Raw genomic sequence first — 17,479 nt, 5'->3', positions numbered from 1 at the left:
TAAGTTTATTAGATTGATCAGTATTGCTGAACTATGAAATATTTTTTTTTGCATACAGGTATAACAGAATAGCTTTAGTGTAGTTGTTGTTTTAAACTTGAGTATGAACTTGCAGACTTGCAAAATGCAGCAAGATATTTTAAAAAACAGTTTTGTTGATTAAAAAACACTATATCGGATTCATATCGGTATCGGCAGATATCCAAATTTATGATATCGGTATCGGTATCGGACATAAAAAAGTGGTATCGTGCCATCTCTACCTCATACTGTACGAGGAATGTTTTGTTATTGCATACAGGATGGTACCCATGTAATGGAGTGCCGTAATTAATCATATCTAGTCTTATTTCCCCTGATTACCCCTGAAACTGACTCATAACACTGCTGTGGTGCCAGGGCTCGAACTTGAGACTGGAATAATTTGGTCGAGGAAATGTTTTCTTTCAGGCCTTTCAATGACTTTTAATACGTGGTAAATGTTCAAAATGGTCTGTTTTAACCAAAAACATGATACAAAAATTCAACTGAAGTACTCTGTTTGTCAAAGTTTTATCAAAACTGCAGAAAGTTGGTGACCTCTGTGCACCATGCGCCTCAACATCTGCTCTGCTCTGCTCTTCTCTTTGTTCCTTTGGTTCCCAATATATTTCATTGAGGAAATTTCACAGCTGGACTTGTTGCACAGGTGATATCCTATCACGGTACTGCACTGGAATTCACTGAGCTCCTGAGAGCGAACCATTCTTTCACAAATGTTCGTAGAAGCAGTCTGCATGCCTAGGTGCTTGATTTTATACACCTGTGACCATGCAAGTGATAGAGTCAACTGAATTCAATGATTTGGATGTGCAAGTCAATACTTTTGGCATTTTTATTATATGTTATGGATTACCAAATACAATGGAGGCACAAGCACACACATAGAAAAACGTGTGAAGGGCAGGTGCTTTGATTTGAGAGGACAGGAGAGAGAAGCACAGTCTACAGATTTCACCAAAAGAAGCGAATTAATCCAAAACACACACACACACACACACACACACACACACACACACACTTCTATTAGCAGCCCTACATGCACGCTGAGTCTAAAATTAGCACTCAATCTGTTGAACAACAAACAGGCTACAGGGAGGAAGACATGCTGCCAAATGTTTAGCCGAAAGAAAAGACAGGGACAGGTGCAGGTAGACAAGACTTAGTCAGTATTAACAACAGTGCTTATAAGACATAAAACTTTAACACATGTTTTAGTTATACTCATTATGTAATACTGATAAATAAGAAGAAGAATTATAATATTTGCACATTTAAACAAAATAGACTGGTGTGAACTCTTGTTATGGATCAAATTCGGATGCTTTTTTTACTGATATGTTAATGTTCATGCAGAAAAGGTTTAAAAATGCATGATAGTTTGTTTCACCTTTTTCTGTTGTTATTTTGCTTTTTTTGGCATTAGCTGCAAATCTCTGTTTACTGCTATCTTGGCAAAGTATTTTAGCCCTAAAGGTAACTTCCTGTAATGAAACAGCTGCATGAATACTGTAAATGTACAACAATTTCATAGTATCACAAATGAATTAATGACAGTTTTTGCTGTCAAAGCATTTTTTGTTTGTATTTTTCAATGAAAGATGTAACAAGTGAACACAATTTAAGAAAGATGTAAAACACATTACTGTAATACTCCACCTAATTAAAAAAAATGAAAAAGATTTTCTATTCCTTCTTCTCAAGGCACTCAGATAAAGGCCTCAATGCTTTTAATTCTATTTTGAATAATGGAATTCTCTGAGTCTTGTCATATATCACATAGAATAATAAAATGGAGTCAGCGCATCAGTTTGCATGACTACATCTGGCACAGTGTATTTTCCAGCAGATGAATGTCATTTGGAATAAAATAATGCAATTTAGCTGAGAACGATACAAAAGATAAGGATCATTAAAAGTGAAAATATTTTATAAGATTTCAGGAAATTGGTCATTTCACTTTTCCCACAGATTTTTCAATAAAATAAAGAAAAAAACAAAGAAAAAAAGAGAAAGAAATCTGTCAATAACATCTACAAAGTGGTAAAGTAAAAAATTAACAGCTTTGGGCTCCATGAATGAGAAACACTTGGAATAATTTTGAAGTCTCCTTTTCCTTGTTATAGTCCATAACATGATTTGGAAATGTCCATCAAAAAGTCTCATCAAATATTAACAACATTACATCTACATAATGAAATTTTAAATAAGACAGTAAACAACAATCATAAAACAGTGTGTCAGAGTCTAACCATGTTAGTGAGAATACTAGCAGCTGGTTTCTTCAATAAACATGCCACCATCAAAGACCCAGAATAGATGCACGGGTGGACGAGGTTTAACCTCCTAAGACCTGAACTCTTTCATGCGTGCCTTTTTAGTTTCTCTTTGCTATTTGGGCTGATTGGGACCTGATGAATGTAAAAACAAAGAATTACCTGATTTTTGTTTCTGAAAAAAATGAGATCCATATATGAGGACATTTGTTTTAAATTTTAAATTTCGATAGAACAGTGGCAGTATATTGTCCTCGTAAGTGGATATCAGGCCCTTGTAGAGCAAAATTTAGTATTTTGGTCTATATAACCCAAAATGTAATGTCCACATATGTGGACACCAGGTCCTAGGAGATTAATGATGCTGTGTATTGAAGTTCTAGGATATTGCCCTATTAGCAAATTTTCAGTTGTTGTTTGTGTGTGTCTTCCCTCAGTTTACTATACCTAGCAAGATTTTCTGTGTTAGGCAAGTGACAAAGCTATCATGTAGTTAGGCAGACTGAAAAAGCTTTATAATTGTACTGACTAACAAAGGTATAGTTGGCAACTTGTTTTCATGTTAAAAAGTATAATATTTGTCGTCTTCTGAAAAAAAAGTTTACACTTTGCAGGTTTTGCCTCAAGTACTTTATTGGAACTAGCCTGCCATACCACCTCAGAAGGTGTAATCAAAGAGCTACACTTTATAATAATAATAATAATAATGAATTGGATTTATATAGCGCTTTTCAAGGCACCCAAAGCGCTTTACAATGCCACTATTCATTCACACACTGGTGGAGGCAAGCTACGGTTGTAGCCACAGCTGCCCTGGGGCAGACTGACAGAAGCGAGGCTGCCATATCGCGCCATCGGCCCCTCTGGCCAACACCAGCAGGCAGTATGGTAAAGTATCTTGCCCAAGGACACAACAACCAGGAGAATCGAACTGGCGACCTTCCGGTTACAGATGTGCTTCCCAACCCCCTGAGCCATGTAAAGTTAATAATAATATAATATTTAGTATAACTAAGTTAAACTGTATGATGCAGTGTGCGGAAGAAGATAGACTAATTGCATGAATTCTAATGTTCAGTTTTTAAAGTAAAGCTATGGAAATATTACCCGTGTTACCTAAGTAACCTATTTCTTTCCAAGGTTTCAAATGGCTGTTTAACAAGAGACTATATAACGTACATCAACCAATGGAATTCTTTCTTATTCCAGAGCAGGTTTCCGATTTTTGTTTACTTAAACTGCAATAGATCAAGAATTACAGACAAAGTTCTACGATATTTGGTCTATACAACCCAAAATATGATGTCCACATATTAAGACCATCTGCAGTGGTTGGTTTACAGACAAACCAACAGGGCTGAGCTGCTGAAGGAAGGCTGTCAATTTTTTGTGTTTGTTTTTATCCCTTTTCTTTTAAGACTTCTGCTTACTGCAACATTAAAAGCCAAATTTGACTGTTTTTTCAGTCTAATCGTCAGAACATCTGGAAAGGTAACAACCCGCAACACATTAGCAAATAATCTTTATGGATTCAGATGTGAACCAACACAGCAAGGCTTTTTAGCATATTTCCCCAGGTGTACTTTTTTTCAAGGAATGACTAACTCACATAAATGAGCTGCAAATACATGTTGTGTGGGTGTTTCACTATCCCCCATCTATATTCATAAGAGCTGCAACACTCGGGGTTTATCCTTTTAATGTGCTAAACTGACAACTCCAGTACACACCGCACAGCACACACAAAACATCAAATGAGCAGGAGTTCATCTGGTTCATTCCTAGATGCTATTTATCCATTTTAAAACAAAAAATGCCACCTGTAATTTTGCTGCAGGCATATCGGAAACACAGATGGTGATGACTGTAATATATTGGGTGTGCTGGGAGTGCTGTTAATTTCCAGCTTGTTCTGAGTACTCCTCCTGCCACCAGAGGGCAGACATGTGTTGTAATTGTGGAGTGATTTGAAATTTAAAAAGCCATTATTTCTTGAGCTCCCATTTGTTTTTTCTGGCAGTTACGATACCATACATGGTGACAGATGTCTGTCAAGAACAGATTTAGCAAGTGCAGTTCAACAGCCATATTCGTCTTTCACGTGCCGCAGTCACAGCTATCTGCTAAGCAGAGAGCAGGTTGGCTAAGTATGTGGATTGATGAGGAAGGCAGAGAAATCTACAAGAGTCTGAACTGGGCGGACAGGAAGAAAGAGGACCTCACTAAGATACTGAATAGGTTTGCCAGCTACATAAAACCAAGGAAAACTAAGCTAATTGCTTGTCATTGCTTCAACAGGCAAGGCCAAGTGAAAGTTTTGACCGCTTTGAATAGGATTAGGGTTGCTTTTAGCGGACTGTGAGTATACTGACTCAGATGACAGGGTAGTCAACGCCAAAATTGTGGGACTTAGTGGAAAAAGAGTGTAACAAAGACTACTTGATAGAGGTGAGGATCTGACACTTCCTATATGAATTGTTTCAGAGACAAATGCCAGTGCAAAAGGAGTTGTACATCCTGTATCAGACAGCCTGCAGCACTGAAAGAGAAAATTGTGCAGAAACTACATGAGATGGAAAGAAATCGCCACATTGCTAAAGTTGAACAATCCATGAAATGGGTCAGCTCCATGGTAGCAGTCACCTGAGGAGGCAAAGTAAGGATTTGTTTTGATCCTAGTATTCTGAGTAAAGTCCTCAAAAGAGAGCATTACCCCATGCACGCTATTGAGGAGGTTGTATCTGTCGTGCCAGGTGCACAAATATTCTCAGTCCTGGATGCAAACTCTGGATTTCTGTAGCTAGAACTGGATGAAGAGTCTTCATTCCTCACAACCTTCAACACTCCTGTTGACAGGTACCGATGGCTCAGACTGCTGTTTCATTCGCAAGACTCAAGTGCCATATGTTGGACTCATTGCAGATGGTCTTAAGCCAGACCCAGCTAAAGTTGAGGCATTATTTGCATGGCTTCACCCTCTGATAAAAAAGGTCTAAGGTGTTTTCTGGGGTTTGTCACATATTTCACCAAGGTTAAGGGAGTGAGGAAGATGCATCCCTGTGACATTTACTGAAAAGCAACATGGAGTTTGCTTGGCAGCCAAATCATCAGAAAGACTCTGATAAGTTGAGGAGATAATTTAACCATTTAAATAAGCTGTGTTGGGTCAAGATAACACATCACACATCAAAACCTGCAGGATTCTGGCCCTTGAGGCCTGGAGTTCCCCACAACTGGTCTAGGTTTCTAACAGATGCAGAAACGAGCTATGCACAAATAGAAAAGGAAATGCTGTATATCGTCCACGTTTGCACCAAGTTTCATCATTACATCTTTGGTAAACAGGTCACAGTTTTCAATGACCAAAAACCAATTCAAGACATTTTCAATGAAGGAAAGTGAGCAGCAAGCATACACAGAGAAAGAACTGCAAGTTTTGCCTGAGGAAAGCGGGGAGGATCATCAAAGACTCCAGTCACCCGAGACTGTTCAGACTACTTCTGTCAGGCAGGAGGTACTGCAGTATCCAGTCCCGAACCAGCAGACTGAGGGACAGCTTTTTCCATCAGGCCACCAGACTGCTGAAAACTGACTACACTTCATAGACACTTCTAGTGTTGGGAAGGTTACTTTTAAAATGTATTCCACTACAGATTACAGAATACATGCCCCAAACTCAATGAGAGTAACGTATTCTGAATACTTTGGATTACTTAATATATTATCATGCCTTTTACATCTACATGAATGTACTATTGCTGTGTGATTTATTACTATTACTGAGGGTTACTCGCCATACCAATACCAACTAGATTTTTAAATCTTAATATAAAATGAGTAACTGGGCTCGTCAGGCACTCTTTTTAGCTGCAGTGGTTATTATTATATTTACATGCTTCCATCTCCCGTTTCTGCTTGTACTTTTTGACTGTCCTTTTTCTCTCTCCCTCGTGCTCACAGACACATAACGAGTATGGCAGTCCATTCTCCCTGCAGCATGGACTACACTGCCCATGAAGCTACATTCTTTAGGGTGATGCCCGTAACACTCTGCCTATTGCCTTTATGTTAAATAATTTTTTGAATAATAATTTTTAAAAGTATTACTTCACGACATTATGTGGGCCGCAAGTAGGGGTGACATGGGCCGCGAGATTGAAAAACACGCATTAGAGCCTCTTATTGCGTGTTTTGTTTGTGATTCCACCGGTGTGGAATTACCAAAAATAGAGAGGGCATAGCCTAACATATGAAACAAAAGGGGTTACATGAATAGGATGAGGGACCTATGGATTCTTCGATACCCAACATCCACAATGACGGCGAAACAACTAGTAGCTCAGTGTTCCAACATTCGAAAGAAGGGACTGCTCTCACAGCTAGAGATTGACGAGGTACAACATAAATGCTACGGCAAGGGGCAGCCAGGACGCCAGGTCAGGGGGGAGAATTTGCACCCGAAATTGGGTACAAAGCCCCAAGTACGATAGGAGAAGGATCGTTGAGTGCGAGAGAAACTGACCTGAAAGATAGGATCATGGCCAAGCTTGAAACCTGGATCCCCCGTAGCCGGTTACCAAGATTACGTGAAGTACCCTCAGAAGGTCTGCTCGATGATGTTAATGCAGCACTATGAATGATACCTACAGCCATGATTACCGACACTAACAAGCTGATCTACAATACGGCAGCAGTGATCAGTGAGATGCTTGGCTACAAGTTGAACAGCCACAAGGAGCAGTACCCTCCATGGAGAAGGAGGCTAGAGGGCAAGATCAAAGTAGCACGGAAGGAGGTTAGCCAACTAACGGAGTTGCAGAAAGGTGCGACAAAGAAGGTGCATAAGAAATACAGCAAGCTGTCCATACCTGAGGCCTTGGAAACTGCCAAGCAAAGACTCACAGCCTTGGCCAGCTGCTTGAGGAGGTACACCAGAGAGATAGAAGGCAGGAGAATAAACCAGCTGTTCTCCACAGAACCAGCAAAGGTGTACTCTCAGTGGCAAGGGAACAATAAGAGAACAGCACCACCAAGGCTGGAGATGGAGCAATATTGGAAGAGCATATGGGAGAAGGACGCAACCCATAACGGCAATGCTCAGTGGCTAGTGGATCTGAGGGCAGACCATAGCAACCTCCCCAAACAGGGTCCAGTAACCATCACGGTGGCGGACATCCAAGCAAGGGTCTCTAGTATGAAGAGTTGGACAGCACCAGGCCCCGACATGGTTCACGCCTACTGGCTGAAGAAGCTGACTGCACTCCACGAACGTCTGGCAGCACAAATGAACCAGCTGCTAGTTGACGAGAGACACCCGGAATGGCTAACCGAAGGTCGGACGGTCCTGATCCCCAAGTACCCCAAGAAGGGACCGGTCCCATCCAACTACCGACCAATAACCTGCCTCAGTACTACATGGAAGCTCCTGTCAGGCATCATATCGGCTAAGATAAACAGGCACATGGGTCAATACATGAGCGGGGCACAGAAAGGGATTGGCAAGAATACCAGAGGCGCAAAACACCAGCTACTGGTAGACAGAACAGTCAGCCGAGACTGCAAGACCAGGCTGACCAACCTGTGCGCTACCTGGATTGATTATAAGAAGGCCTATGACTCAGTGCCCCACAGCTGGATACTGGAATGCCTAGAATTGTACAAGACCAACAGGACCCTAAGAGCCTTCATCAGGAACTCAATGGGGATGTGGCGTACAACACTAGAGGCCAACTCCAAGCCCATAGCACAAGTCACCATCAAGTGCGGGATCTACCAAGGAGATGCTCTGTCCCCACTGCTGTTCTGCATAGGCCTGAACCCCCTCAGTGAGATCATTAACAAGACTGGCTACGGATACCGACTACGGAACGGAGCAGTTGTCAGCCACCTCCTGTACATGGATGACATCAAGCTGTATGCCAAGAGTGAACGAGACATTGATTCACTGATCCACACTACCAGGATATACAGCAATGACATTGGGATGTTATTGGAGAAGTGTAGTCGGATGATAACAAAGAGAGGGAAGGTAGTCAGAACTGAGGGGATCGAGCTACCAGAAGGCAACATTGATGAGACAATGAACATCCAAGAATACATTGGGAAGATGGCCCCAACTGACCGAGTGCTCAGTGAATACCTCAGGCAGCAGAAACCCAAGAAAGAGGAGAGAGAGACGAGGAAACATCATGGAAGGACAGGCCCCTGCACGATATGTACCACCGGCAGATAGAGGAGGTGGCTGATATCCAGAAATCCTACCAGTGGCTGGTCAAAGCTGGACTGAAAGACAGCACAGAGGCACTAATCATGGCAGCACAAGAACAAGCTCTGAGTACAAGATCCATAGAGGCTGGGGTCTATCACACCAGGCAAGACCCCAGGTGCAGGCTGTGTAAAGATGCCCCTGAGACAATCCAGCACAAAACAGCAGGGTGCAAGATGCTAGCAGGCAGGGCATACATGGAACGCCATAACCAAGTGGCCGGCATAGTATACAGAAACATCTGTGCCGAATATGGCCTGAAAGTTCCGAAGTCAAAATGGGATACGCCCCCAAGGGTGGTGGAGAATGACCGAGCTGGTGGTGAAAAAAAATGGTGGTGGCTAACCAACCGGACATAGTGGTGGTAGACAAACAGAAGAAGACGGGCGTAGTGATCGATGTAGCAGTTCCGAATGACAGCAACATCAGAAAGAAGGAACACGAGAAACTGGAGAAATACCAAGGGCTCAGAGTAGAGCTCGAGAGGATGTGGAGGGTGAAGGTAACGGTGGTCCCCGTGGTAATCGGAGCACTAGGTGCGGTGACTCCCAAGCTAGGCGAGTGGCTCCAGCAGATCCCGGGAACAACATTGGAGATCTCTGTCCAGAAGAGCGCAGTCCCGGGATCAGCTAAGATACTGCGCAGGACCCTCAAGCTCCCAGGCCTCTGGTAGAGGACCCGAGCTTGAAGGATAAACCGCCCGCAGGGGCGTGCTGGGTGTTTTTTTGATTTTTTTTATATATACACATATATATCTGGTATGCATATTTAGTAATCTGCATACATTCTTTTTATTGTACATGTATTCATACCATTCCTTGCATATTTATCATTCCATCCATCCATCCATCCATCTTCATCCGCTTTATCTTAGGCTGCTGCCCCGCAGCTTAATAAGCAAAGAGGCCCAGACCTCCCTCTCCCCAGCCACCTCCTCCAGCTTATCCGGGGGAACACCAAGGCGTTCCTAGGCCAGCCGAGAGATATAATCTCTCCAGCGTGTCCTGGGTCTGCCCCGGGGCCTCCTCCCGGTGGGACATGCCTGGAACACCTCACCCAGGAGGCACCCAGGGGGCATCCTTGTCAGATGCCCGAACCACCTCAGCTGGCTTCTTTCAATGTGGAGCAGCAGCTGCTCTACTCTGAGCCCCTCCCGGATGGCCGAACTTCTCACCCTATCTCTAAGGGAGAGGCCAGCCACCCTTCGGAGGAAGCTCATTTCTGCCGCTTGTATCCGCGATCTCGTTCTTTCAGTCACTACCCACAGCTCGTGGCCATAGGTGAGGGTAGGGACGTAGATCGACCGGTAAATTGAGAGCTTCGCTTTTACACTCAGCTTCCTCTTCACCACGACGGACCGGTGCAGCATCCGCATTACTGCAGCTGCAGCCCCAATCCGTCTGTCGATCTCCGGCTCCCTTCTCCCATCACTCGCGAACAAGACCCCGAGATACTTGAACTCCTCCACTTGGGGCAGGAACTCATCCCCGACCCGGAGTGGGCACTCCACCCTTTTCCGGCTGAGAACCATGGCCTCAGATTTGGAGGTGCTGATTCTCATTCCCGCTGCTTCACACTCGGCTGCGAACCGTTCCAGTGCGAGCTGGAGGCCCTCACCCGATGAAGCCAACAGAACCACATCATCCGCAAAAATCAGAGATGAGATTCTGAGGCCACCAAAGCGAAAGCCCTCTGCCACTTGGCTGCGCCTAGAAGCAATGGGCCAGAAACCCCATACTCCCGCAACACCTCCCACAGGACACCCCGAGGGACACGGTCGAATGCCTTCTCCAAGTCCACAAAACACATGTAGACTGGTTGGGCAAACTCCCATGCACCCTCAAGTATCCTCGAGAGGATAAAGAGCTGGTCCAGTGTTCCGCGACCAGGACGAAAAACGCATTGTTCCTCCTGTATCCGAGGTTCGACTAGCGGACGAACTCTCCTTTCCAGCACCCTGGCATAGACTTTCCCAGGGAGGCTGAGGAGTGTGATCCCCCTGTAGTTGGAACACACCCTCCGGCCCCCTTTCTTAAAGATGGGGACCAACACCCCGGTCTGTTAGTCCACAGGTACTGCCCCTGATCTCCACGCAACATTGCTGAGGCGTGTCAACCAGGACAGCCCTACAACGTCCAGAGCCTTCAGGAACTCGGGACGGACCTCATCAACACCAGGGGCTCTGCCACCAAGGAATAGTTTAACTGCCTCAGTGACCTCGCCCCCGGAAATTGGCGGGTCATTCCCCTATTTATCATTCCATATTTTTATATATATATATATATATATATATCTTATATTTTGTACACCACTATTGCTTGTGAAGCTTGCACACAAGAACTTCCCTCACATGTGCTGTACCAGTGTACCAGTAATGCGATGTGACAATAAAAGTGATTTGATTTGATGAGTATTCTTAGTTTTGTATTTTCTTTTTTGTTTATTTTTAAGGGTTTGTGGTTAAAGTCTTATAGTTTTGATTGTCTTTTTTCTGTGTATTCTTTGTCTGTTTCCCCAGTCATGTCTCTGTTTATTCTCCCTTTGTGTTTGTCAAGTCTGTATGTCTCAGCCTTAATGGTAGCATCCTGTTTTATTTTGATAGTTTCTTGTCCCGCTTGTATTCAGTTTTGCTTCCCCTGTCTGACTAAGTTCACTTGTGCCTTCTTTTGCCCAGCTGTTTTGCATCTTCCTAGTTACCTCGTGTGCGTATTAAAGTCCTCAGTTTCCCTCTGGTCTTCATCATGTCATTGTTGTACTCCTCGATGTTGTGTACTCACCTTGTGTTTTCGTTAAACTTGCTGGTGCTAGCTAATAAAGCTGCACTTTGAGTTTACTTTAGTCTGAGGGTTCCTGCATTTTGGGTATGCTTTCCACCTACCACACAGCACGCCTTGACAATATTTTCTGTTACTGAAGCGTGCAGAGGACTTAAGCCGTGAATTGATTACACACTGGATTATGAATTCAAATTATTTTCTTGTAAATCAGTAAACAGTCAGTTTAATTTTCACCATTCAAATTTTTTCTGTTGGAGTTTTTTTGGTAACTCATTGAAGTGTTATTGAGTATTCATAATCAGCCACTTTGCACGTACAGTGAGTGAAAGCATTGGGTAAACTGAATCCGACCAAATTAAATCAAGCTATCAGAACTGAATGGACTCCTATTGATAAGAGAGTTAGAACAACTAAAAGAAACTTTGATTAACATGAAAGGTTAATCGAATTAAGAAATTAAGACATATATGTATGTAGACTTACTGGTCATTTAATCTAGCTAATTTTAACTGATGCCCAATGCCGGTAAACTATCGTGTCCTAAATGTCATGCAGCTACAGTATCTGCAACTAGATGGTGAATCACTGTTGAGAAACCCCATAAATCTGTGAATCTTGGCCTATCCTTTTGTTACCACTATTAGTACAAGGTCACGGATACAAGCAGCGGAAATGAGTTTTCTCTGAAAGGTGGATGGGCTGTTCCTTAGCGATAGGGTGATGAGATTATTCATTTGGGAGGGGTTCAGCGTAGAGCCGCTACTCTTCCACATCGAAAGGATACGGCTAACTCCATCATCTCCTGGGTAAAGTCTTCAGACCAGGCATGTGTTAGCAGCCAGAGGCCACAACATAGACCCGGGTATGCTGGAGCGATTACATCTGTCAGCTGTCCTGGGAAACACTCGACATTTCCCCGGATAAGCTGGGGGAAGTGGCAAGAGGAAAGTTTGGGTTTCCCTGCTGCCACCACGACCTGACTGACAGATAAGCGGAAGAAAATAGCTCGATGTTTTCTTGATTTGTTATGGTAAAATGGCCTGTATTTGTATAGCGCTTTACTAGTCCCTAAGGACCCCAAAGCGCTTTACACAACCAGTCATCCACCCATTCACACACACATTCACACACTAATGTGTTATGTTAGATTTTACCTTGTTCAAGTGGTTGTCATGAATTTTCAACAATCTGCATCATTAATAATGCACAGCAAGTCGCGATTTATTCATCTTCCAGATGTTCTCATATTTTAGAAATACATGAACATATATTACATTTATATTTTTTCATATCATATATATAAGTATTTTTCTTCTTCGCTGTCTGGATCATAACATGTAATGTTGATAATGCACAATGCAAGGTGACGCACAGTTAATCAACATGATTCGTTATCGAAGAATGTCATAAATGGCTTAAAACGCCTTTCTTATCAGTTTTTGACATTTTCCATTAAACGGTTTTGACATTTAACTAAATATTTTAGTGTTTCTTAGTTTTAGACTAGTCAATTAGTCTACTTTTTTCCCCTCATTTAGTTGAGTAAGAATTTAGTCGCTTTCCTAGTGTGCAGATGGGTAGGTAATTATTACACTAATGCAAAAGTGCTATACCATTTGCAAAAGAAATACAGCCCGCTGACATGACAATATAATCCACAGTTTGTATATTCAGTGTATGATTCCAAATGACTCATCATTGTGCACAAATGCCAATTAATGGCATGAAAGCCAAGTTTCATAAATGCCACCTTCTTGAATTAGATACATCGATCATAATCTCTCTCTCATCCTGCTCTTTGGCTGGATAATTGATGTCTCTCTCCTGGTTTGGTGTTCTCAGTGTGAGATCAGATATGCAACTTGGAGTTCTCTATAAGACGACTCGCTCAGTTAAAGTACTTTTCTGCATTTTTTTGAATAAAACAATTTGGTTAAGCCTCAACATACAGGTGTAAAGAATTAAAACTTTGAGCGAGAAAATGTCTTGTGCCTTTTTGTGCCATTTATTTTTCCTGTCTTCTCCTTTTCCTATTAAAATATAATTAATCATAAAATATAAAAAACACGCCTTTATTAATTGTATTCTAGCTTTCATGTGGTATTTTCTGTTCGTAAATACCCATAATAAAACATAGCTGATTCCTAATATAGCTAAAATAATCTCTTTCCTTGCCTGGCTGCATCTGTTTAATGTTAAATTATGCAAATCAAATCAGAACATAGCACAGCAGATATGGAGCATAGCCCTGCTTGTCGGATTACTAGGGTACATGGTACACTGATTAGAAGTGATATTAGTGGATAATGTTTAGATTAGGTATTAATCTATATCTGCAGACATAACATGGCTGGATCCCTTCACACACAGAAGTAAAGGAAGAGTTGTTTTTTTTTGTATGAGTCTAGATATCTCAGTGGAAGCAGAAAACCTTCAGTGTGTATTTTTTTTTTCCTAAAAGGGTGGGAAAGAAATGTGTGGATTTCAATATAATAAACCCAAAAAATATTTAAGGAGTGACAGACAGTCGTCAGTGTTCGCTTTGTGCATTATTGGATGTTATGGAGCATATTTGTTTAATTATGGCATTTAAATGTTTTATTTTTTTATGCTTATGCTTACTAATCTCATGCTGTTGTTAGTAAATAAGTCATATTAATATTGTAATTTCCTTTGCATTAATAAGGTTTGCAGGACAGAACTGTGGGACCATTGACTTGCAGGGACATTGAAAACAGTGAGAATGTTAACAGGAGAAGAGAGCTGATCCATAATTCATACAAACCCAAACAACAGCAGGACCAGAGAATTAATCGGTACAAGATGGAGGGTTTGTGACTCAAATGCAGCAAACAGATGCAACATGTTTTCCCTCCATCTCTACCATTCTACAGATATATAGAAGATAATAAAGGGCTTCTTCACCTAAGTATATTGAGTTTTATGCTGTTGAGTTATATTTTCTCTACAGCAAATCTCTGTTGGTTACTTCAACTGATTAACATCACAATTTATTGCACAGGTTTAATGCATGAAGGATGTACGTGTGTGTGTGTGTGTGTGTGTGTGTGTGTGTGTGTGTGTGTGTGTGTGTGTGTGTGTGTGTGTGTGTGTGTGCGCGTTTTCCATAAAGGGCTGTTTGAGGTTAAAGTTAGGGTGAGTGCCAACATCAGTGAGTGTCCACAGACAGTATGCGTGTGACAGTCTGTCTATGTAGTGTTGTTGTATGTGTGAAGCTATGTGAGTGTATACATGTGTATTTTGTGTTTTTTTAATATATAACAAGTCTGTGGCTTATCAATCTCTGCCTTTCCCCACTTCATTAGCTTCATTAGCACAATCCACTGTTATCAACATGTACTACTCACTCTCTCTTTCCACCAATTGACCTTAGAACTGAAGAAGCTTCTCGGATGAGAGGTGAAACGTCTTCAAGCAACTTAAAGAAGTCCAGACGCTTTTCTTTGCAAGCTCCTTTGACCACTCTCTCTTTCCTTCACATACACACACTGGACCGCAAGTAGAGGATCTGCAAATCTGATCTAAGTTTCGTACAAAAAATGATCACATACGAGCCTGACAGAAGTTGCTATCCTACAAATAGAGTAGGAGAGCTCAAAAAACACACAACAGCGGTAAAACCTTGACAGGCTATGCTGATAATTACTTAACATTAACACTGTATCCTTCACAGGAAGCTGACACCCTGCATATAAGCTCTAAAATCATCTTTGTTCTGACTATGTATTATGCAACCACCAGCTCCAGGCTAACACATTTTAAAGGATGTGTTTTGTGACGTAAAAGTATGACGACACAGCAAGTGTTAGTGATAATGAACAGGATTCCACATTTACTAAGCTGTATTAGTTTCCTTTTTTTTAAAAACAGAAAGAAGACTTTTACTTGCCAGCACAATCTGTGAGTGAATATAATTAGCCATTTACTATGCTAATTTGTTAGCATGGAGCAATGGGGGTGAATGATGTACTAGGTACATACTTCTGGTTTCAGTGTGCCAAAGCAAATGAAAAATGAGTCACAACAACACAAACACAGTTGTTTGTTTAATTCAGCGGAGTGTTTGTTGTGGTGTCTGTGAATGAGAAGCGCCTGTATCTGACAACAGTGGGAATCAATGAGTGTCGGCATGGCTAATATATCAGAGAGAGCCTTATGCTTTTGAATCTAGTGAGGTTGTGCTCTCTGTCTAAAGTCTTTCTGCTCAGAGATGTTGATATTTGATATTAGTCATCAGATGCTGACAAGAGGCTGATAGTTTGACCCCATCACCAAAGGCGAGCATCGACCTCTCAATCAAAACGAGACTCTTAACCTTTTTCCTCCTCCTCATCCCTACATACACCTCTGAACATCGCATTAATCCATCCTTTCAACTTGTCTTTTGACTGCAAAATACAAGAATCCTTGGCCTTCTGTCTTCACATCACACCTAAGTTGAGTCTCATTTGTGACCCATGTGTCATGTCTTAGCACACTAATGGAGATTCTGGCACCAAGGAAGTGCTGTCACTTGATGAATCTACATATGCACAGTCTATCACAAATAAAGTTCTTCATGCAGCCTTTGTACTGCTTACTCAAACTGCTCACTGTTTTTATATAAATGACATGTATTTCTGAGAAAATATAACTTTATTCTTTCACACTTCCGGGCCCAACACTGCCCTCACCTTAAGCCATTTCTCCCATTTCTTTGATCACTGCATTTACTCCCTTCTTTCGGTCACTCACATCAGTTCAATCTGATCCAATTCAAATGTGTTTTATTGGTCAAAAAAGAAGTGCCTCTTCAAGCAAAAACTTCTCTCACTCCCTCTCCATATCTGTACTTCTTTTCATTCACTGACTCAACAGGCCAGAAAAAACATCTGAAACCATCTCTCTGTTCGATCCATTCTTCAACATTCAGAGTTTAACTGCGTGGCCCCCTTTTTTTCTGTTATTTCTAAACATTTAAAACTGAAGGATTGCCTTCTGTCCACCAATAGTATTAATTTGATAATTACCTAAACAATTAGTAATGAGCCTGATCATATTATTTATTCTATTGATGCATATATAGTGATATCTTAAAGCAAACAAATGGTCATGCAAGCACCTCTTGACTGTTAAATCTGACCTACCTCAGTGAGGTGGGGGTTGGGGTTGAATCCACACTGGTTGCAGACAGTGGCCTTGCACTGGGTGCAGGTGTTGTAGTTGGGTACAGCCGGTGGGTTAGACAGCTCTGTGGTGGTGCACACTGGGCACAGCTTGCTGCTCGGCATGGGTGCTATCTGTGGCACTGAGTATGGTGAGGTGGGTGTCACACCACGGTCAGGAGACAAAGAAGGAGACCGACCTGTCCTGGAGCCGCCGGAACCACTGAAGTCAACTTGGAGGTTTCGGCGAGAGGCATGTTGACCAGGACTTTGACCTCCATGACCCCCCATGCTAGACCCAGCTGGACCGTGACCCATCCCTTGACCAGACCCTGGGCCCTGCCCCATTCCAGAGGCCTGGCTGGACTGCATATGTCTAGGAGAGGTAGGAGCTTCGTGAGTGGCCAGGCGGTAAGGCTCACCAGCTCTTGGCCCTATTCCTCCACTGCCCATTCCTCCTCCCATTCCCCCCATTCCTCCTGCTATTCCCCCCATTCCTCCTCCCATTCCCCCCATCCCTCCTCCACCTAATCCTCCCATTCCTCCCATCCCTCCTCCCATTCCCCCCATCCCGCCTCCACCTATTCCTCCCATAACTCCTCCCATTCCTCCCATCCCACCTCCTCCCATTCCACCCATTCCTCCTCCTCCCATTCCTCCCATCCCACCTCCTCCCATTCCACCCATCCCTCCTCCTCCCATTCCTCCTCCTCCATGGCCTCCTTGTTGCATGCCAGGCTTGGGACTACCCATTGAACCCATTGGACCCCTAGAAGAGACAAAGCAAAGGAAAAAAAGTCAAAATCAGACGTTTCTGTTAAAATCTCTAAAACAGAAATTCATTCAACCTTCCCAAAAAGTGACAGCACACTGGCACTGCAGGTTAACTGATATTTAAGGAATTTGGATCAGGATATTGTTTCTTACACTCACCATAACCAAAATTATACTAAGGCA

The 17,479-nt window shown here is 42.5% G+C and overlaps 1 protein-coding gene across 4 annotated transcripts in view; it reads right to left on the bottom strand.

Annotated features, from left to right (window-relative positions):
* bsna (bassoon presynaptic cytomatrix protein a) overlaps window positions 1-17,224 on the bottom strand; it is a 118,185-nt gene extending 100,961 nt beyond the window's left edge. For 2 of the 4 annotated variants that reach the window (XM_085345538.1, XM_085345540.1), the window contains exons 1-2: window positions 17,143-17,224; window positions 16,505-17,001 (exon numbers count right to left, since the gene is read on the bottom strand). In XM_085345538.1, the coding sequence (XP_085201664.1) occupies window positions 16,505-17,001; window positions 17,143-17,224 (579 nt within the window). Of the gene's footprint in view, window positions 1-16,504 lie in introns of all 4 variants that reach the window. The other 2 variants (XM_085345539.1, XM_085345537.1) reach the window with 2 other exon arrangements.
* Between the last annotated feature and the right edge of the window lie 255 nt (window positions 17,225-17,479).

Source organism: Diplotaxodon limnothrissa, linkage group LG20 (assembly GCF_057381915.1).
Source record: "Diplotaxodon limnothrissa isolate DT_005_m linkage group LG20, D_limnothrissa_male_GT1.1, whole genome shotgun sequence".
Classification (NCBI taxonomy): Eukaryota; Metazoa; Chordata; class Actinopteri; order Cichliformes; family Cichlidae; genus Diplotaxodon; species Diplotaxodon limnothrissa.
Note: the sequence above shows the minus strand (reverse complement) of the source record. Positions and strands in the feature narration are given on the sequence as shown.